The following is a 23,081-nucleotide window of genomic DNA, read 5'->3' on the forward strand; positions in this document are numbered from 1 at the left end:
AATATAACTAGTCAGAATATCATTAAAGTATTGTCCATATACATACTAAGTTTGAAACATCAATTTTTATTTATGCTTCTAGTACTTACTCAAGGAGGAGCCATGTAGAACTGCACAGTTGGGACAGTGATACAGGTCAATGTCAACAGCATGATGTTCTTCTACCCCAACACAGCTAAAATAAAAAAAAAATTAAGCCAATATGTATATAAGGTGAAAATCTTTAATTAACTAACTGCTGAGAAATGTACAACCACCTCACCAACACATTTTGTAGAGTATAGAAGCATATGCAAGAACAAATTTTACTCTCTTCCCTACATACTTGCTGAATAACTGCAGGGGAGAATACACCCAAATACATGGAAAGTAATTCACTATTAGCAGCAGTAGAGACATTGGAAGTAACATAATTATAAACCGTAGGACCCTCAACCATTAAGTAAATGCCACCTGTTATGGGCTCAATGTTTGTGTCCCTCCAAAATTCATATGCTGAAACTGTAACCTCCAGTGTGAATGTATTTGGAAATAGGGCCTCTACGGAAATAATTAAGGTTAAATGAGGTTACAAGGGCGGGGGCCTTAATCCAATAGGATTAGTGTCCCTTTAAGAGAAGACACCAGAGAGCTAGCTCACAGACACTCTCTCTCTATCTCCTGTCTCTTCTCTCCTCCACTCTTTCTTCCCTCCCTGAGCAGAATAAAACACCACCTAACTGTAAAATATGGCTGCCATCAGCTAGAGGTGATTAGTAAGTTTGGGTAATGTCACAGACATGGTGAGAGCACTGAGTCCTAACAGTTCTGCTTTAGGTCTCATATCCCTAATTAACCACTTAAATTAGTTCGAGGCACTGTATCTGAAATAGTACTCCATTTCATGGAGTATGCAGCAATGGAACTTAAATAAAAATAAAGCTTAAGGGAACCAACTAAGGACTGAAAAAACTATATAGTGACATCTTGAAAGTACAAGACAACTACAAGAACAGAAACATAGAGCATAGCTCCCAAATTCCAGGCAGATTCCCCTGCCACTAGTGTGATTTTTTTAAAAAAGGGAGAAAACAGAGGAAAAGAGACAGAATGACCAAAATAAGATGGGAGTATAAATTCAAATATATCAGTAATTGCAATGCAATGCAAATGCACTAAATGTTCAAGTTAAGAGGCAGAGTATATGGCTGGACTGAAACAATACAATTTGCTGGTTATAGGAGACACATAAAACAAGGACACAGAAAGACTGAAAGTAACAGATGAGCAAACAAACACCACAACAATAGTAATCAAAAGAAAGGACAGCTATATTGAGCAACATAGAATCTAAAGCAAAAAATGTAACGAGAAAAACATGTTCACCTTATAATAATAAAAATTTAAATTCATTAGAAGGACATAAGAGTAGTGAGATTTTGACAATTCAGTATCTGATAGAATAAGCAGGCAAAACAAAGATCTGTGAAATACACGAGATTCGAATTGCAGGATTAAAAAACATGGCCTAATGAACACTTAAATCCAACACCCAGCATCCACAGAACACAAATTTCCTTTCAAGCACACACGAACCATTCACAGCAAGCGACCATACACTGGGCCACAGCCAAATCTGAAGATCTGAAATTAGAAATTCTCTGGCCACAGTTCAATTAAGATAGAAACCAATGACAAAAAGTTAAACAGAAAATCTTCACGTGTTTAGAAATTAAGAAATAAACTTCTAAATAACCCTAGTCAAAAGATAAATCATAATAAAACTCTAAAAATTATTTTGAGCTGGACACTAATGAAAATACTACATAACTCAACCTGCCAGATGTAGAACTTATAAACAGAAATGTATAGCTTGACATGTATGTACTGGGAAAAAAAAGAGGTTAAAATTAATAAGCCAATAAGCTCTACCTCAAGAAGTTACAAAAAGAATCTATCCCAAGAAGTTACAAAAAGAATAGCAAAATAAACCTTAAAAATACAGGCAGAAGGCAAACTAAAAGAGCAGAATTGATGACACAGAAAATGAAGATACAACAGAGAACTGAAGCCAAAAATTGATTCTTTGAAAAGACTTACAAAATTGGCACACCTCTAGGAAGCTTTAGTAAAATGAGATAAAACTTAAATAACCAATATTAGGAATGAAAAGAGGGAGAAAATTTTAAGTTCTATAGACATTAAATATAAAAGAGGGTATTATGAACAATTTTATGCTAAACAATTTGAAATCATAGATAAAACAGGCAAACCTGAATCAAAGACAATAGGATATTTGAATAATCCTGTAACTGTTACTTACAATTTTAAAAATTGTCCCCCTACAAAAAAATCCCAGGCCCAAATGACCTCACAGGAAACTTCTATAAAATATTCAAGAAAGAAATAATTCCAACATTATATAAAATTTGCACCAGAGAGTAGGAAAAAAAAGAAAACATTTACTTCCTAACTCACTTTATGATAGCATAAGCTTGCTATTCAAACTTGGAAAGGATGATACAAGGAAAGAAAATTACAAGACATTCATTTATGAGCAAAGATGCAAACACCAAGTTTGGTCTATCTCAGGAATCCAAGGTGGTTTTAACAGTAAAAAATTTAATTTGTGAAATTTGCCACATTAATAGATTAAAAGAAAAAAATGATCATTTAAAAAGAAGCAGGACAAGTATCTGATAAAATTCAAAATTTGCTTATGATTAAAAAAGCAAACAAAACCCCCTAGAAAATTAAAAGTGCACGGATACCTTCAAAATCTGATAACGAGTACTTCTAAAAACTTCTATGCAAATAACATGAAAGCGGTCTCTTTGAGATAAGAGCAAGACAAGAATGCCTGATGTTACCATTTCTAGAAAATGTTATCCTGGAAAGTCAAGCTGGTGCAGTAAAATAAGAAAAAGAATTAAAAGGTATACGGATTGGGAAAGAAAAAACAAAGATGTCATTGCAAATATTACGGTTATCAGGCAAAAAATGCAAAACAATCTATAGGTAAATTACAAGAATCAATCAAAAGAAAAGTTGCTAGATACAATATCAGCACATAAAAAGTAATATTTCCATATACCAACATAAACCTAAAAAGTGAAATAAAACACCATGCACAACTGCAGAAAAAAAAAATGTCAAGTATGCTGAAATTTAACAAAAACTACTCAAGACCACATTAAGGAAAAATATAACATTATTAAGAGACTTTAAAGACCTTATTATATAAATGGAGATATAAATCATTCATCGATTTGAAGTTCAATATGTAAAGATACTAATTTTCCTCAAAGTGATTTATAGATTAAATTTAACCAATATCTGTGGAACCTGACAAGCTGATTCTAAAAACTGATATGAAAATGTAAAGGGCCAAGAATATGCAAGGCATTCCTGGGGAAGGAAGCAAATGCTCTACCAGGTATCAAGACATATTTTAGGTACATCCATATGTCTCAGAGAAACTCATGCACATGAGCACAAGGACACTACAGGAAAGACTAGAATCGTTATTTCTAATAGCCTATCACAGTAAAATGCATAAACTGCAGTATCGCTCACAATGGAATTCTATACAATAAAAATGAAAGAACTATAGACTCATGCGATAACTGAATGAATTCTATGCATGTCAACATTATGTTAAAAAAAAAAAGACAAGAATATACACAGTGTGTTCAATTCATTCATAAAGTTCAAAACCAGGCAAAGCTGAAGTACAGTGTTTAGGGATTAAACTATAAAGAAAAGCAGGGAAGAGATGGCTCATAACAGTAGGAACGTGGTTTCCTCTAGGGAGTTGTGATCTGGAGAGGACTGAGGGGAGGCATCCTGGGTTGTTATTACAAGGGTGTACGTTTTATAATTACTCGTGAAATTATACGTTTATGTTTTAGACACTTTCCCATGTTATTTCACAATTAAAATACTTTAAAGGATAAAATTCTATCTACCATTATATAAAAAGATTAAGCAAACAAAAACCTTGTAATGTATTCATCTAGCAACTACAACAAAATACCGAAAGCAATGAATCTTAGAGATTGTGGATACCCCCAAAAAACCTACTCGCATCTGAGAACTCCAGTACAACTGCTTCCATAAGGGTCTTTGAGTCTGAATAGAGTTTGATGCAATAAAAGACCAAAAAAAGTCAAAACCAGTTGTCAAAAATAATATATTACCATTTGAATATTCAATCATGTATGTAACTGAATCAAGTATTTGCAATTTACTTTTAGTAGAACTGAAATTTCTTTGGTTTTATTTCTCCAACTTAGATATACTTCATTTATTTCCACAGAAAGCAAAGGTGAATATGCTAATTGTTTAAAAAGTATATTTTATCTGAAAAACTATCAATTTCCAATCCAACAAAATAAACCTTATGCAAAACTTTCTACATATTTATGTACAACATACTGGGTCCACAGTTTTCTATAAGATATCCAGCAGGGCTTCTGTAACCTAAAGAAAGTTAAGAATCAATGGATAGAGAAGTCAGACTTCCCAATTTCAAAACTTTCTTACAAAGTGACAATAATCAAGACAGTGTGGTACTGACATACAGACCAGTGGAACAGAATTGAGAGTCCAGAAATAAACCCTACCATTTAGGAACAACTGATTTTCCACAAGAAGGCCATGACCATCCAATGGGGAAAGAATAGTCTTTTCACCAAATGGTACTGAGACAAATACATGCAAAAGAATGCAGTTGGATATCCACCACACACAATATAGAAAAATTAACTCAAATGGGTCATATACCTAGTACATACACCATAGTAAGAACATATACCATATACCATAGTAAGAACTAAAATGATAAAACTCCTCGAATAAAGTATAGGAATAAATCTTCATAGCCTTGAATCAGAAAGTGATCTCTTAGACCCAGGACCAAAAGCACGAGGGACCCCCAAAAAATAGATAAACTGGACATCACACTATAGTCTGAAGGCTCAGCTTAGGTTGGTGTGAGATAATCAGTGAGTCTGGGAAGTAGCAGAGTAGTGTGAGGAAGGAAAGTACAAAACAGCTGATCTGAAAAATGAAAGACCAGAAAACAGTAACATAGCTAGGCAGTGCTGAGACTCCACTTGAGGTCTATGACAACGAATTCCGAGTGAAACCATCTCGGCACAGTTGTGTGACTGTTTCTTCAGCAATGCTCGTCCATGTGGTGCAGGCCCAGAGGAAGAAGCTGGGTCTATCCAGAGTTGGGGTTTTGTAAGCAAAGACTAGAAAGGGAGTGAGGATATTTTCAAGGGAGATAATATAATAATGAATCGTGAAATCTAAGCTGGACAAAAGGGATGTGAAGACGGAAGAAGGTAGTGAGAGACAGTGAGATGGTCTGAGGGGTCTGTGTGCTCTGAGCACTGACTCAGTGAAGGGCCTTGAACAAGTGACCTGTAACAGGAGAGATTATGCTCTAAGAGTGGAATGTTCAGGATCTGAGGTTTCTGAAGTAGGACCGTCCATTACAGTGACAAGGAAAAGAGTGTACTAACAGCAGGCGGCTGAAATGAAGCAAGGAAAACAGTCATGGCACCTATGTGAGAAGACGAGTGCGAGGTACCTCCACACTCAATGAAACAGAATTCAAAACCAGACTTCCCGGATGCTGAAAGTGAGGCTCATTCATCGTCAGTAACAGGTGCTGCACTGCGACCAGAAAAGAAACTCAGACCCCAGAAGCCGACTTGACACTTCCAGAAACTTAGTTTGTCTTGTTGTACCTTGACTGTGGCCATATTCTTTCTTCTTAAAAAAGTGATGCTTACACCAAAAGAAGTAAGTGAGAAAAAGCTGTTAGATATGTCCTGGAAAACCTAAACCAGCATGTATCATAAACGTGTCTATTTATATCTACAATACTTATGTAAGGGTGATTCCCATAAAGCTTAGGGAAGAAAAGAGATGGTAGGGACATTCCAAGTAATTAAGGACACTTTAGGCAAAACTTGACTAATGATCCTCAAAGATCCACGGTTCCTCTTTCCAGCGTCTACTCTTCACTGCCACACTCACCCTATATATTCTCTTTTACTAAAATGTCAGTGATATCTTCAGGCTGTGACCAATTCTAGCCAACTGGCAAAACATTTATAGCTTTTATTTATTTAAAAAATTTCAGAACTTAATAATAAATATGGTAAATTAGTAAAAACAGTAACTCTGATAAATCAGTGGATCTGAACAATAATCTTTTATATTAATCACATAAAATGTAATTTAAAAATCAAATTAAACATAAAAATTAAATGTCCCTAAACCTAGAAGGTTACTTCAGTTTCTCTCTCAGAGGGAGGGATAATTTCCTCCACCCCTCACCTCCATTAAAAGAATTCTAACACACTAGAGCGTTAACAGATACATTAAGAGCAAATGCAGTAGGACACATAAAACGCAGAACTCTGAAAGCAAATTTTCTAAGAATCACTTTCAACCCTCCTTTAGGCTCTCACTCTATTTCTCTTATAACACTTGCCTTCATATACAAATCGCTCCGTGTTTTCCTAATGGCAAAGTATTCAACGTTTATTAGACCACTGTGTGTGGGGGGGGTTGTTTTCTTATAGGGGTGACAATCTGCCCTTTGCTGAATAGCTTCCATCTATAGAACAGCCTCATTGCCATTTGGTGAGTGGGACAGTGACAACTTTAGCACTTTCTATTGTCTTAATCTTCTGAAATTGTTGCTTAGCTGGCATTTTTTTTTGACACTTGACGAGAACAGAATTGAATTAATGACTAACCAGAATTCCCTGGAATCTGCCAAACATTCTCTTTTTTCCTCTTGGATAATGCTCCCATTTATATTCTCTACTCTCGGTGTTAGAGGAGTGGGTGGCCACATTCTTTAAGACCTTCCTGCCAGTGGACTTCATTAGATATTCCTCTTGCTTCAAATGCTCTCTCCATTCCTCACCAAGCAATCTTATTACATTATCTAGTCTTCAAGAACCAACTCAAATTCCTCCTCCTTGGTGAAACTTCACCAGCTCACCTCACGGAAAGTCCTTCAACATTTTACTGACACACATTTTCCCTCATTTCTGTCTAATACTGGGCTTTTTTATACACCCTATTTCCTGAGTTGAGCTCAAGACTTCTCTCAGTACCAAATATAGTGCCCTCTCAACAGGATGATCCCAGTAAATTTCCCTTATTAACTGTGCTGAAAGCTTATTTGAAAACTGATACGTTATGGTAAAATTACAAGCAGCTTTTTTTTTTAAAAAAAGTCTGTTGTGCTTGAATTTTTTAAGAATTTGGTATAAGAACTAAAGACAAGAGAGTTGGTAAAAAGGGAAAGATCTTTGAATGTATGAATTAGTAGATTTTTTACCTTTCCTTAGATGGTAGAAAAATGTAGTAATGAAATTCTAAATTTTGCTTCAGTGCAAGTTTTCACCTGTGTTGCAAAAGTTCACCTTCTTATCCAAAGGTGATTTTTACGGCTTCTTTGTAGAGGACTGAGTTACCCATTGTGCAACCCTCAACGCCCCACACAAATATCAGCAAGGGGGAGGGGCAGTGGCCTTTGAGGTGAATTAACACCTGGAATATAGAGGATAATTTATAACCAGCTCTTCATATGTCCTTTCATATCATAACCCTCAGGTCAGCTGAGGCCTTGGGACAGCTATAAGCCAGCAAGGCCTATCCAGTCTAGTTCCATGCCACCAGAAAAAACAGATGTCTACTGGCTTCAGTGGTATGCATAGATTTTGGAATTAGAAAAGCCTGGTTTGATTTCTAGCTCCACTAGTTTTGACTTTGAGCAAATTTCTTAATCCCTCTGAGCAGGAATTCCCCTAGGATTAAATAGGACACTGTATGTAAGCATGCAAAGCACATGGCTTAGCATACAGTAAGCAACAGGACAGTGAACATACTCAGTACTAAATAGTAGCCATTAATACTACTATGTTTCTCTTAGGTACCAGTCACAGCTCATACGGCTCTGGGCTTATTACCTGTAAGGTCTGAGTCTAAGCAGGAAACTTGGCTTTACGATTAGGCTTACTATTTTTTTCTTCAGTGATGTCTCCTCAGACCACACATTAGACACTCACACGGCCATTCTTTAAGAGAAGAAGAGGATAATTCGTTTTCAATTTTTAATTACTTTTTGATGGTTGAGTTCTCTGGAGTCAGTCTGCCTATGTCAGTGGGCTACTCCACTTAGTAGCTGTGTGACTTTGCATAACTTTCATTGTCTGTCTGTATTTTTTTGTCTCATCTGTAAAAATGGAGATAAAGACAGTATTTCCCTCAAAAGAGTTAAGAAAATTACTTGTTAATAAACATACAATGCTTAAAATGAAACTGTAGAACAATGGTTTTGCTGGTCCAAAAATCTTACTCTCCTAACCAGTACTGGCTTAACAGGTTGACATTCATACTAAAAGTACTAGAATGTCAATAGGCATTTTCACTGTTAAATTACGTTGTATGCAGTTTTAACCCTAAGATACTTTATTATCAGATATTAGCTAAAGTAAAAATTTATAATTTGCACATGTGAAATATTATCAGTGGAACTCAAACTAGTAATTTATAATTAGATCTGTGGTTCAGAATAACCCAACTTCTGTTATTTTCTTGCTGACATACAACACTACTTTCATAAAATTAAGTGCTTTTCTTTACAAGTTGAGTATGGCATATTTCAAGATTGTATTTTTGACACATTAAAGCTATTTACTGGCATATTATGTGCTTAACTATATTTAACAAGAATTTTGAATGAAGGGTATACTGTGGACTAAATTCCTTCAGTTCATAATAATCTCAGAAAATTAGACAATTTTCCTACTTCTAAGAGCTAGCTTATGTTTCCAACTGTCCTAGGGCTTCCTGAGTTATTTCTAACCAGCTGCCTAAGAACATCTATGTTAATAAGGATGAGGGAGGTAGACAATATAAAAAGGAACTGAACGAAGAACATAAAAGGAAAAATAAGAGGGACTGAAGAACCAATAGGTGAGCTCACTGATACAAAATACATGCCTTAAAAAGCTGAAAATTGTTGACTAGCTTCTAATAAAATCTGTTCCAAGATTAATTGTGAAATATACACATCAAATATAATTTACATGCTGATACATTACTTCTAGAGCACAGAAAACATGCTTGTTCTGCTTGTCACTGTCTATGTGACACCTGCGTACAGAGTAAGCAATGTAAACGGTAAACGGATTAAAACTCTTTACACATAAGCATAAATAAACTGTTATCTCAGAAAGGCAGTAATTTCTATTAGAATGCCTTGAAGAAATAAAAGGCGTTTTAAACTTCTGAAATATTCAAAAAGCTAAATATATTTGCTTTCACCATCCTGTGGTCATTTCACTAGCCATTCAGTCTCTCAAGCTAATACTTTTTTACTTCTCTTTAGCAATTTACTTTCTGCCTGTCCGGCGTTGTATGGAGTATGCCTACAGAAACAAAGGAAAGCTATATTGCAAATAGTGCCCAATGGATCTGCCATTTCAGGGAGACAGACTATACTTACAAATTACTTACAACCAGTGAAAAAGCAAATACATTCTCAAGTAATATTCATTTGTGGATGGCATTTAATAAGAACTCTGTAAATCATCTTGGGGGAAAAAACTTGCCATGATGATAAAGGATAAACAGTAAGAATTACACAAAGGTTTGCTTGGCAATGTCCTTAAATTAATAAAGGAAGTAATTAAAAACTATGCCATGACTATGTACACCACTGCCTTCATATATTTCGACTGATGAATTCTACCTAATAACTATAGCAAAAGAAAAGCATGCAAAAATTTGTCCTAAAGCAACTTGAATCAAGAAGTACATGAAATATTTGCCGAGTCCAGTTCCTTGCTGAGAAACACAAGACAAGGAATTAACATTCCAAGAAAAGCTTTTCTAAACCCATTTAACAGTCTATCTGTGGCTCCAAACCTGGCCATGCACTAGAATCTCCTGTAGTGCTTTTACAAGCTGTGCAAGGCAGCCTTTCATAACAATGAGGCAGCTCTTCAAGAAGGGATATCAAAAGATATTCAAGAGATGCTGTAAAGCAACAAAAGCCAGGTGCAGAACAGCATGCCCCACCCCCCCATACATATGTGTTTGTAAATACAGAGTATATGTCCAGAACAATACACAAAAAACTTGTAAGAGTGATTGCCTCTGGAAAGGAAAACTGAATGGATGCAGAATGGAGGAGAGAGAATTTCTTTCACCATATAACTTTCTACATCTTTTTCCCATGCATTGTTTATTTTTTAAAAGAAAAAAATACATGTTCTTGAGCTTCATGTTAGATCTACAGGGAAAAGTTAATGGGTGGGGCTCAATAATCTTCATTTTTAACAGGTTCCCCAGGTAACTCTTTTGCAGACAGCCCAGCAGACAAGCAGCATTTGGGCAAGCGCCATACCTCATTCACCGCTGCCTCCTATGGAAACCCTGCTACTCCAATTAGACTTTAAAGACATGAGTAAAATTTAATAATTCAGAATTTCCTCTCCCCCACAGATCTACCTGATGCTGACTACAAAGCAGATGCTCACAAAACATCTACGGACTGACACAAAGCAGAAGTTCCAAGCACCCTGGGGAGGCATTAGTTTGGGCTTCCATCCTGGAACCAGTTTAAGTACGAATTTTGCAAATATAAGGGGCAGAAAATGGATGCGAGGGGGGAAAAATAAATAACTGATGAATTTTTCTTTCATGATCTTATCTTTGAAATGTCCATATTTTTTGTCAATGAAAAATATAATAATCTTATTGTACAGAAAGAATCTCTGCTCATTACAGATTTATATATAATGCCCATTTATTTTGTTCTCCTTTCTTATAGCTTCTAAGTGCCCCTATCTTAACTTGATTTTCCAAGTAGGGTATCTATTAAAAGAATACATAGATTAAATAGATTATAAATAGAAACAGATTTTTTAAAGATGAACCAAAAGCCATCATGTATTTTCATTTCAACCCAGCTGACAGTTTTATTTCTCATTGTGAGCATGGGAAGGAAAGCTGTATTTTCTAGGTCTAATGACACCTACAGAAGATTTAATATATGCAGAGCTAAGAGATCACACCCTGGGATAAAAAATAACAGCAAGTCATAAACTTCTACATTGAGGACACTTAGTGGTGAGTCAGCTATAAAGGACAGGAGTCAACTCAAGCAGATCTAGTTCCCTAATAACCCTTCTCCTCCTGTGAACACTCTTCAGTGCCCAAATCTAAGGAAGACACCACATTCCAAGCAAAGTCAAGAGAAAGAATTCATTTTAGAGACCTTTCTGTTGGGACAGAAACTAAGGTTTCTAAAGGGGACTACTTAACATTCTTAGCAGGCTTCCTCACTCTCCATGAAGGATGAGTTAGAGTAGAGGTTTAGATCATGAAACTCTTGACATAATAACAAATCTCTCTACATGAAAATTTCAAAGAACTTCAATAGAAATACAAACCAGAAGAACCCACAAAAGCAAAATGGGTAGTGCTGAGCTGTCCAGAAAGGGTCAACAGCAAACACTGTACCACCCCGTTTCAAAACATACAGTAAGGGCAATATGTAAAGTGTGTAATATGTAGGACTTTTTACCTATTTATATGTTAGAGTCATTCAAAAGATAATTTATCATTAAAAGTTCTTCAAAGTTTATTTTGTAATTCTTCTCTTTCCACTAGAGGTCAGATGATAGACTGTTGGCAAATACAAGAAAAATACAGGCAGTTCACACTTTCCGGGGTTAGTGTGGGACCATAAAAATAATCATCCAAGTTGAAATCATGCAAAACTATCTTGGAATCAAGGGGAAAAGTTACAATTGTTCCCTAACCTTCAGAAGTGTTTGTTAAAACATTAAAAAATCTCTTACTATTAATTATAATGTACGGAGAAACAAAAAATTAGTAAAACATTTATTTAGTGTGCTGTAATTTAAAACATTATGCTGTTAAATTTGCCTTCACTAAACCCTTCTGAGTGCTAACAAGAGTCTCTCAAATGGCAGCAGTGTCAACATTCCTACCATCAGTTATTAATTCTATTATTTCATTTATGCTCAATTTAAATTTCACTTCCGGAAACTCACTATTTGTTTCTTTGCTGGACTTTTATCTTTATTACCACTTCCCTCTTTCGATTACCAGCTTCATAATATGTCATGACTATGACTGGGAAACAGGGAAGCAGCACAACACCCTCTCCTGTCTGTGTGAACTGAAGAACTGATGTGCACCTGTCATTCACACACTGACTCGTGACCTGCATATTGAAGAGCTAGCAGCAAAATCTATACTTTATTTGCATATTTAATATATTATGGTGACTAAAATTTGAATCATGTTATTGGGGGACTAGTATTATTTAACTAAACCATGGTTATACTGTGATAGAGTCAGAAATACATATATTTGGTCTTCATCCCTGATTCCTGGTTCAAGAGCACCCTTCTAAGTTCCCGAGTAGTACAGGCAAAAAGAATGTCTTTTGTTATTCATAACAAGTTCCTTTCAACCACACCTGAGTTTATGCTAATGAGGTGACTCTGGGTGGGCCCCTGGATAAGCTTCAGGATGGGGTCAGGTTGCCAGAGGAACCAACCATGTGATTAGAGGATTACAACTTTCAGCTCCATCCCCCCAAGCTCCAAGGAGGGGAGAAAAGCTGGGAATCGAGTTAATCACCAATGGTCAATGATTTATCAATCATGACTGCATAGTGGGGCCTCCGTAAAACCCTAACCAAAGGGGTTTGGAAGGCTTTGGGGTTGGTGAATGCATTCACATGCCAGAGGGTGGCACATCCCAAACTCCAAAGGGATAGAAGCATGTGGGACCCTTCAGGACCTTGCCCTATGTATCTCTTCATTTGTAACCTTTATAACACCCTTTATAATAAAATGGTAATAGCAAGTAAAGTGCTTCCTTGGGTTCTGTGAGCCGTTAGAGCAAATGATCAAACCTAAAGAGGGGGTCATGGATACCCCCGATTTGTAGCCCAGTCGGACAGAAATTTATGTAACCCAGGCCACTATCTGCAATTGGTGTAACCCAGGAATCCACTATTTGCAAACAGTGGGGGAGATTTGTTGGAATGAGCCCTTGCTAGGATCAAATCACTTCAGTTACCAGCAAGACTTCCTGGAGAATTCAAGTCGATGTGCACTTTGCATTTCCCAGATGGGGATCTAGATGGGGCTACTATTTTCTACCTTAGGAATGTGTTTTAGAAGTTAATTATCAGACTCACCAGCTGTGAAGAATTTACGATAAATTTAATGTTTTTATAATTACAAGTGTTACAATTTTACGATTTAATCTACAATTTTTTTAATTTACAATTTTACAATTGGTACAAAGCACCAGTATATTAAGCATTTTGTGAAACCACTCCCTTAACAACAGAAGATACCAAATTAGTGATAGCATTACTAAGCATTTACAGCACACATTACTGGAGAGCAAATGAGCACACACATAAAACTGAGTAGGTGATAATACATTAAAACTTTTTAAAACTACCTTTTTAACCTTAAGAGAAATTTATCAAGATGTTTGTCTCAGATTTCCCTTATCACAATATAATTTCTTTTATCATAAATAAACTTTCTAGGCTGAAGCCTAAAGACTGAGTACCCTTTCCCTAAAGAGCTGACAATTTTGTCAAAATACAAAATCTCCAGAAGCAAGATACATCAGCAAGATACATCATATCTCTACGCCAGCCATCTCATTTTCTTCTGGGCAAAATTACCTATGAGCCAGGACTACCCTTACCTGCAGAGCTTCTGTCCTAGGGTGAGAATTCAAACGTATTATCTAGCATTATGAGCTGCCTTCAAAAATTATAACTTGCCTGTCAAACCCACTTAAACGATATTTGCCAAATCCCTTCTGCATAGCTCGACTCCACTCTTGCCTAGGCCCATCCTTCTGTCACCAATGTATCATAATGACAGAGTGGGCAATTTAAGAAGCCCTCTTATCTGATTACCCATCAAAATCTTGTTTTCCTCTAGTTAAGAAAACACAGAAAATTAGAAGCAGCAGTGGGGGCTGGTCAAAGTAAATAAGAGCCAGCAGGAGAAAGATACAGAAAGGAAGGAGATGAAACCCTATCAATAAATGCCCACTGGTCTGAGGCAATTTAGTGCACAAACGGTCCAACACATGCCAACAGCTCACACAGCATGGAGAATAATTAAGGTCCATGATGTTTCGTCATTAAAATTAAGTAGTGCAGTATTCTAATCAAGAAGAACATAGCATATTGTTAAAAATCCTTCTAAAAATAGTTGACATATAAAGAATTTCTTATCTCATGATTAACTTTTCTGAGGATATTCAGCCACATTTCACGTGTAGAAATTCACATTTCAGTTATAGGAAAATCTCATTCATATAGACTATATCATTCCCCAAAAACAGCAATGTGGTTGCTAGATTTTTACATGTTAATTAATCTGTAAAATGTTGACACTTCATTGCAATTATTCCCAGGCTAAAGGTTACTTACTACTATGGGTTGTTTCTAGCATTTTGAAAAGAAAAGATTCAAAAGGAATAAAGGGGTGGGGCGAGTGTAGCTCAGTGGTAGAGTACATGACTAGTACCCACGAGGTCCTGTGTTCGATTCCCCAGGACCCCTATTAAAAATAATAATAATAATAAAACTCTAGAAAAAAAAGAGAAAGGAATAAAGGAGGGGAGAAATAAAATAGCTTCAAAGTAAAATTATATCACACATAAATTCCAAGTCAAGGCATCTTTTCAAGGAAGCAGGACCAGAAAACTATTCAAAGAAATAAGTTAGCAGCTTTCATATTCAACTTTGATAGTCATGGTCCCAATGAACCTGCACACAAATATGAGTAAATGAAAACACATTTATCATACAGGCATTAATACATGAACACGACCATCATGTAAAATCCCTCTGCTATTTGATAAATGAAATCCAAATTCTACTTCCAAATCCAATTATCTCTCATGACCATTCACTTAGGACCAGTCTTCACATTAACAGCTTTCTACTGGTTTAGGCTGGAGTGTCCCAGAGACAGATCCTGACCATGAGTTGAGGGGAGTGTTTGTATGGCAAAAGACCCCTGGAAGCACTGGTAGGAGAGAGGAAAGGGGGGAAAGGGAAGGGGAGAAGGCATACAGGGTAACTTAATGAACATTTACCCCTTTGGGGATATCTGGAAGATGACAGAGGAGCCTCAGTGCGGTCCCACCCAATGGAAGAGGACGTAGGTGTTTATCCACAGTCTCCCAATCAGTAGTGGTCGAGGGCTACCCAGAGGTATTCACTCCCCAGTATTTCCTGCCAGTTTCAAGTGTAAGCTGCTGAGGGCCTGTAGCTGGAAAAAGCCCTCAGGCCGAGTCTCAAGTGCGTTCATTGTGAAGAACTGCAGAGACAGAGGCAGAAATGGAAACACAGAAAGCCAGGGGAGATGGTGGGGCTTCTCAGAGCCTGCTGCGTATGTAAAATTCAAGTCCAGCCAAACTAATATGCATACATACTCAACTAGTTCATTCTTTGTAAACATATGCTCATCTTAACACTCAGTGTGTTCTTCCTACTATTCCTCCATCCTCTCTGTGATGAATAATGAATACACATAAAATACATAAATAAATAAAGTTATTACAGGTAAATAGGTATAGGTTAAGTAAATACTAATAATATTCCTAACTAATAAGTAATATTTAATACTTTAATTCCTAAACAAAGATTAAAGACAAAATTGTCCAACCTGATGAGGAAGTCCGCAATTGATTTATGTATGTAAGAAATGATCACTGGAACTCAGCAACTCTTTGGTGGGAGAAATAATCATTCCTAGCAACTTACTATGTATCAGTTCAGGAGATAGACATAAAACTGATGGGTTTTAAAAATAAATTTTGCCCCACCTCTGAGAGCAGCCTCAGTTCTGGGCTCAGCTATCACGAATTTCTTGTGAGGCTGGACCACTGTGTAGAAGAATGAAACGTGGAGCAGATAGAGGGCAACAGTCTCTTAGACAAAAAAGATTAAAATATTCTAGCTGTTTTAAGAGAAGTTTCACTGTGAAAGTAGCACTTCAGGAACTTTTTTTTTCAGGAACTATTTTTAATGAAGAAAGAAATCATGGTGATGACCAGGGAATTTCCAGAGAAATTTTTTTTTCTGCTCAAGAGGAAAGTGTGACGCTAAATTATATTTATGTTTTTGTGGTGGGGAGGGGATCTTGGGGGGATTAGTGGGAGAGTAAACTTTGAGAACGGAGGGTGACCGAGAATGAGGGAGGAAAACAAGAGAGGCTAGGATTAGACAGAAGAGATTAGGTAACAAAGAGACAGCTAGAAGCCAACGTAAAACATGGGAGTTAAAAGCGGGGGAAAGGAATATTAGCAGGTGGAAGGTGCAGGCCATAAACTCCAGTTTTTTAGTTTAGTATGCCACAATACTGTACATGGGTAAAATACGTACTTGACATTACCTGCTTTCCTTCAACAAGAGATGAACATCACACTGTAAAATGAACCCAAAATGCCTTCCAAGGCTCAACCATTCACTCATTCAAAGCACTGTCAGGACACTGGAAGCACAGCGATGATAAAATCAACAAATCAAGTGTCTATACTTTTTTAAAAATTAACTTAAAGGTCTTTTATTTTATTTTTTTACTGAAGTATAGTCAGTTTACAATGTGTCAATTTCTGGTCCACAGCATAATGTTTCAGTCATACGTACACATACATTCCTTTTCATTATAGATTACTATAAGACGCTGAATATAGTTCCCTGTGCTTTATAAAAGAAACTCGTTGTTTAAGTGTCTACACTCTTGAAGCTTACATTTTATTTGAGGGAGACAGACAGAAAGGAGGCTAGTGCAGCCCAAAGGAGCAGTGGCAGGGGACGATGCCAGACAGTGTGGGGACCATCTGCAGGGTCTTAGAGGCCATAGGAAGGCTTCTGCTCCAAGTGAGATCTTTTACAGGGTTTCAAGCAGAAGGGTCACATGATGTGATCTGCATCTTAAAAGCACCACTCTGGTTTCTGTCCCAGCAGAAGGAGGAGGTCTAGTTGGGAAGTTAATAACCTCAGTTTATACAGGAGAGGGATGGTGAAAGTGATGAGAAGTGGTGAAATTCTGAAGATAAGCCAACAGGATTTGCTGAAGAATTTAATGCAGATTATGAGAGAAGCAGCAAGGAAGGATGACTCCAATGATTCTGGCCTGAAGGAGTAGCCATTGACCGAGATGGAGAGAGTACGGAGGAGTGGCTGCCCGGGGAAGGGACGAGATGGAGAGAGTACGGAGGAGTGGCTGCCCGGGGAAGGGACGAGATGGAGAGAGTACGGAGGAGTGGCTGCCCGGGGAAGGGACGGGATGCCTGCTCTTCCTCCAAGTGGAGACATTAAGTTGGCAATTACATACTTATGACTAGAACTCAAAGGAGATAAAAATTTAGGGGCCATCCACATACAGATGAAGGCTGAAGTAGTGAGACCAGATAAATGCTAGAAAACGAGAACTACTGAGGAACAAACCCCGGGGTACTCCAGTGATAAAAGACCAGGGAGATAAGAGGGAACTGCAAGAAGGACAGAGGAGGGGGAAGGAAGAATGAAGCAGGAGGAATATCAGCAACAGGCATTTCCTAGAAGCCAGGTAAAGTGAAACAGGGTAACTCTGATAAGAACTATTCCAATGGAGTGTAGAGACAAAAGCCCCCCTGGACTGGGTTTAGACAAAACGGAACCTCAATTTGATAGAAGGGAAGAAAAACAACAACTGAAGGCAGCAAATATGGACAATTCTTCTGATGAATTTTGCTAGAAAGGGAGAAAAAAAAAGGGGGTTGCAGCTGAAGGAGGAATGCCAGGTCAAGGAAGCTGTTTTGTTTTGTTTTGTTTTGTTTTTTTAAATGAAGGTTATACACTATCTTCACACTAATGAGAAAAAATGGTATTGTAGGGGAAGGGTTAAGTGTTGAAGTCATGTCCTTGGAGAGGGAAAAGGGGATGGGATCTGATACATCTAATACATTTAAAGATAATTTCCAGTGACTTAGCAGTTTCCTTTTCTTTCTGAAATTACATTTCCAGAAATTTCCTACTTCTGAAAATAGATCTCTCCATACTAAAGCAAACTTTGGCTCACAAACAAATGGTTGAATACAAGAGTGTAACACTGACATTTCAAAAACAATGACCAGAATAAATAATGTCTAAGGGGAAAAATGTCATTTATTTGAAGAATATATGCTATTTTGACAAAATAGGTAAGCTACACTTCATCATTCAAGGATCCCTTCTTCCTGTGGGGGTGTAGAAACCTTCTAGTTACTTTTTATTGATCTAGCTCAAGGTCTACCGAAGCAGAGAGTTATGCATACCTGGAGGAATAGACTTGCTAGGAAGATGGCACATCTGGAAGCTGATCTACAAGTCACTCAACCTTGCCATCAATATTGAGGAATGTGCTGAGGTTGAGAGTAGTTACTCACACCTGGTGGCCAGGCAAGGTCACCATTAAAAGAGGGAGGAACCCAGAGGACCCCAACACCATCAACACTGTGAGAATGGCTGAACCTGATGGGATCCAGTTCCCAGATGGCATCATCACTGGCAACGGGGCATCTATATGAGCACTGAAGGCGAGGGGAGCTTGTCCTGCCAATGGGACAAATTCTTTGGGGCCTCCTGTTTTATAGAGCCATTCTCGTTTGGTTAAGTTCTTCAATCCTTTCCCTCCTTTAAAGAAACCTGTATCCTTTCCCTGTATCTGTTTTTATCCTGTCATTAATTGCCATCACCCTTCTAACAGTCTTACACATATATGTTTCAGATGATAAAGAGTATTTATCTCAAAAAATATATCTTTCTTCACAAATATTAAAATATGTAGTGAGTATCACAAACATATGATTTAACAGATACCACTGTTTGGGACAAAATTAAATTTAAAATACCAAAATCCATTTAAAGTTGTTTTAAAGAAAAATATTAAATAAATACTACAAGTGTTAACACAGATACGGCAGAAACCATGATGGTGGTCCATGAAACCTCGAAATGTGAGTGGTAATGAAACTAGAAATCACAGACGTGGTGAAGAGGGAAGAGAAGTCACGCATATCTTAACATCTCTTGATCTTAAAGTCCTAAGAAGTCTGCACCACCATCTTCCTCTGTCCTGTCCAAAGAAATGAAAGAACCTCTCAAGAGTGTCAGAACTGGTCAATGAATCATGCAGCAGCCCTGGGGCCAGAACAAGGCTAAAAACAACCCTGCAATTGGCAGGGGGCAGGTGGACAGATTCCTGGGTAACACTCCTGTAGGGAGGGGCAGCCCCAACGAGGTGGTCTTAAGGGAAAGAGGTGTGTGAAAGCCCTTGGATCTTTCAGAGGATAATCATTTCCAGCAAGGGGTTCAAGGAAAGAGAAAAAAAGATCACATCAGTGTATGTGATCTCCCTTCCCATAAAGAGAGGGGCAAGAATAGGAAAATAAGGGAGGCTGAGTCCAGCGCTGACTAGTTGGCATTTAGATGGTTGGAAGAGCAGGCTTGAGGAAAGAAGTCTCTGAATTAAACAGAAGGGCCTCTGCTCTCCCAGTAACCATGGCATCTAAGGAAATGTTGATGCTCTAATATATGGAAAATAAAGACAAGCCAGCAAAAAAAGGAAAGTGACTTCAAGAACCAGGCACACAGAAAGACAGCCTTAAAATAGGAAGAATGTAAGAGAGGACTATGAGTCACACCTGTGACAAATTAAGTAAAAAGACTATAATTCCTCTAATCTGCAGTTTATATCCCAAGGTTCCTTCATAGAGTAGTGAAGTAAAAAAAAAAAAAAAAAAAAAAAAAGACTGACCACATGTCTGCAGTGTAGCGTGTGTGACAAGTGAGGCACTGCAGTAGGTCACAGAGAAGAGGAAACCCCCAGGAACCCACAAACCCAGGGCCTGGGAGAGAACGCCCCCACACTTGGGGTCACCACGGAAACTTTCTTTAGTCATTGATGGGAAGTGGCCAGAAAGCCTCTGCTTCGAGGGTGCCTTTTGCCCCATACTTTGTCACTTACTGGATCAGTCAGGATGCTATCCAGACTGCTTCACTGTTCTGACTCGTGTTCATGTGTTTTTTTTTTTTTTTTTTAATAGTCTGTGGGGTTCCTGGGCAGTGTGAATTTCTCCAGGACTTCCAGACAGATGTCCAGGACCATTTTATCTTCTTTTATATATATTAATATTAAAGTATCAATAGAACACTATATAAATCAAAAGGACTACAGTGGACCACATTCCAATATCTTTGTCAAATAGAACCACTCATCTGACAATAGCTTTTGTGCATAAGAAACACCAAATTATCTACAATGCTATAATTCCCTCCGCTTTTGCAGTTTCATAATTTACTACACATGATGTCAGACTGTTATGATTACTAACTGATAAATAGGAGTCAATATTATGTTTGAAATCCTGTGTTTTGTGCTCAAGGAAAACACTTTCAAATTACAAAGGATGTTTAGCACTTCTCCAGAAAGCATTCTGAAAGAGTTTTATCCCCACCTCCCCATAATAAAATACTAATTGGATATGTCATTGTATTTTCTCTAACATTGATCTCCTGATGTATTAGAATTATCAGATGAATGGAACTTACAGCCCTGGTAAAGAAGTATCTTAAATTCGCATAGTTAGTATGTTTAAGCTCATCAAATTTGTATTTCAGTATTAGTGTTCTGCACACTTCCTTTCTTTGATCAACAATCCCTTTAGAATATAAATGTTAAATAGGACTACGGCTAAAAAACAATTTCAAAATGTATTAACGCTAGAAACTTACCTGAAAAATACCTAAATGCTCATCAAGAAAAAAGATAAACACACAAATATATGTACAGTGCAGCGCTATTAAGTACTGAGAGAGAAAGAGAGAGAAACCAGCTGAAGAATTCAACTACAGAGAACCAGGTAAATTATGGTAAATCCACAGAGTGGAATTCTACACAGACATTAAAATGAATGAGATATCTGTATATGCTGATGTGAAAAGCTCTCCTCAACCTCCAGAATATTTTAATAAATGAAAAAGAGCAAGGTACAAAACCACGTACACTGTATGACCCCTTCCATCTGGATGGAAATTCAAAACTGTTAATGGTGTTTACCACTGGGGAAAGGGAAAAGTAGGAAGGAGAATGAGAGCCTTTCACTTTTCATTTTTTTAATCTTTCTATATTGCTTGAATTTCTCACCAGATTTTGGGGTTTTATTTTTGTTTTTCAGTTACAAATTATGTGGTCAAAGGAGACATGGATCTTTTTAAAAGTCATCATTTTACTTTTTATTGCTTAAAGCTAACAAATATTATACATTAAAATTTACCTTTAACTAATAACCAACAGAGGATGTTAATGAGCCAATTAACTTCAAAACTAGTGACTAAGAGAAAGAATCAAGCATTTAACTCTGCCTCTCCTATACAAACTGTACCATACATAACCAAAGGAGTAGATGAAGGGAACTTTTCTCCTTATAGAAGTATTCCAGCTAATAAATGAAGAAGAAAGTTTATAACTAAAATGCCATTTTGCAACTGCTAATGAATGGATACTGGCATTGAAAATGTCAGGAAACATGAAAAAAAGAAAAACCACTAGACATTTTATGCCTCCCTGTAGAAGACTATACCACCCACTTATAAAATATTCCTGGGGAAGGGGGAGGGTATAGCTCAGTGGTAAATTATGTGCTTAGCACACATAAGGTCCTAGGTTCAATCCTCAGTACCTCCATTAAAAATAGATAGACAGATAAACCGAATTACCTCTCTTTCCACTCACCCCCAAGTTTTTTTAATTAAAAAAAAATTCCTGGGAGGAAAATCCTGAATCTGACCAATCTTGTCTAGCTCTAACAACTAATATACAGGAAAGAGAAGAACATATTGAAAGATACTGGAGGGATGTAATAAGCAAAATCCAGGAAGTGGAAAACTTTATAGGATAAACCACCACTTTCTGCAACAAATAAATTGCAAAGTTAAAAAGAGAGACATAAGGAAAACCTGTGGATCTGGGTTTTCCAACAGCAGCACTACTGAAATTTAGGATTGGATAATTCTTTCTTGTAGGGGCTACTTGGTGCAGGATGTTGAGCAGCATCCCTGCCCTCTACCTTCTACATGCCAGGAGCAACACCACCCGCAGCTTCCTGCCAAAATAAAAAATGTCTCTAGACACTGCCAAGAGTTTCCTGGGGGACAAAACCTCATCCAGTTAAGAACCACTGCTACAGATTAAGACATACGTCAACTAATCACCATGTGTGGACCGTACTTGGACCTTGATTCAAACTACAGTACCAAAATTTACTGTATTTACCATTTACTATAGTACCAAAATAATAAACAATGTTAGGACATTTATGAGATAATTGAAAATTTGAAGACTGACTATTGATATTAAAGAATTTTTAATTATTTTCAGTTATTTAAGAGGTGTTGTAGTTTTCCTTAAAAGAGGCCTTATCTTAATAGACATACATGCTAAAATATTCATAGATATAATGACACATCACAAATTTGCTTCAGAGTAATACCAAGTGCAAGGGAAATGGGGGCAGGGTTAAATGAAGCAAAATTGGTCATGAAATGACTGATAATCACTGGAAGTGGAGTGATGGTTTTCTGGGAGCCTATTATACTATTCTGTTTACTTCTGTGTATGTTTGAAATTTTCTCAAAAAAAAAAAAAAAGACAAAAAATAAAATTAAAGTCAAGACCATCATGGTGGTTAGCAACACTCAGGTGAATGATAAGCAAATGCAGTAAGTGAATCCTAAGAACATTCACTGGTTCCCCATGTAACCAGCTTGCTCAAACACACTCACAGGCTCTCAAACTAATCCATTTTAAAAGGAAAATGATCACTTTAAAGGACAACTTAAAAGAAGTAAACTCCCAAGATACCTTAAACCTCTGGAGTTCACAAAACACAGGTTAGAAAATGCTGCTTTAGAGAAATTCCTGGGTCATTAATGCTTTAGAGATTCCTATTAT

The 23,081-nt window shown here is 37.1% G+C and overlaps 1 protein-coding gene across 1 annotated transcript in view; it reads right to left on the bottom strand.

Moving 5' to 3' along the window:
* The window catches only part of KDM7A (lysine demethylase 7A), a 77,489-nt gene that overhangs the window by 44,300 nt on the left and 10,108 nt on the right, over window positions 1–23,081 (bottom strand). Inside the window, exon 2 of the mRNA XM_032483490.1 lies at window positions 90–175. Coding sequence (XP_032339381.1) covers window positions 90–175 — 86 coding nt within the window. The remainder of the gene's footprint in view (window positions 1–89; window positions 176–23,081) is intronic.

This window comes from Camelus ferus, chromosome 7 (assembly GCF_009834535.1).
Source record: "Camelus ferus isolate YT-003-E chromosome 7, BCGSAC_Cfer_1.0, whole genome shotgun sequence".
Lineage (NCBI taxonomy): Eukaryota > Metazoa > Chordata > Mammalia > Artiodactyla > Camelidae > Camelus > Camelus ferus.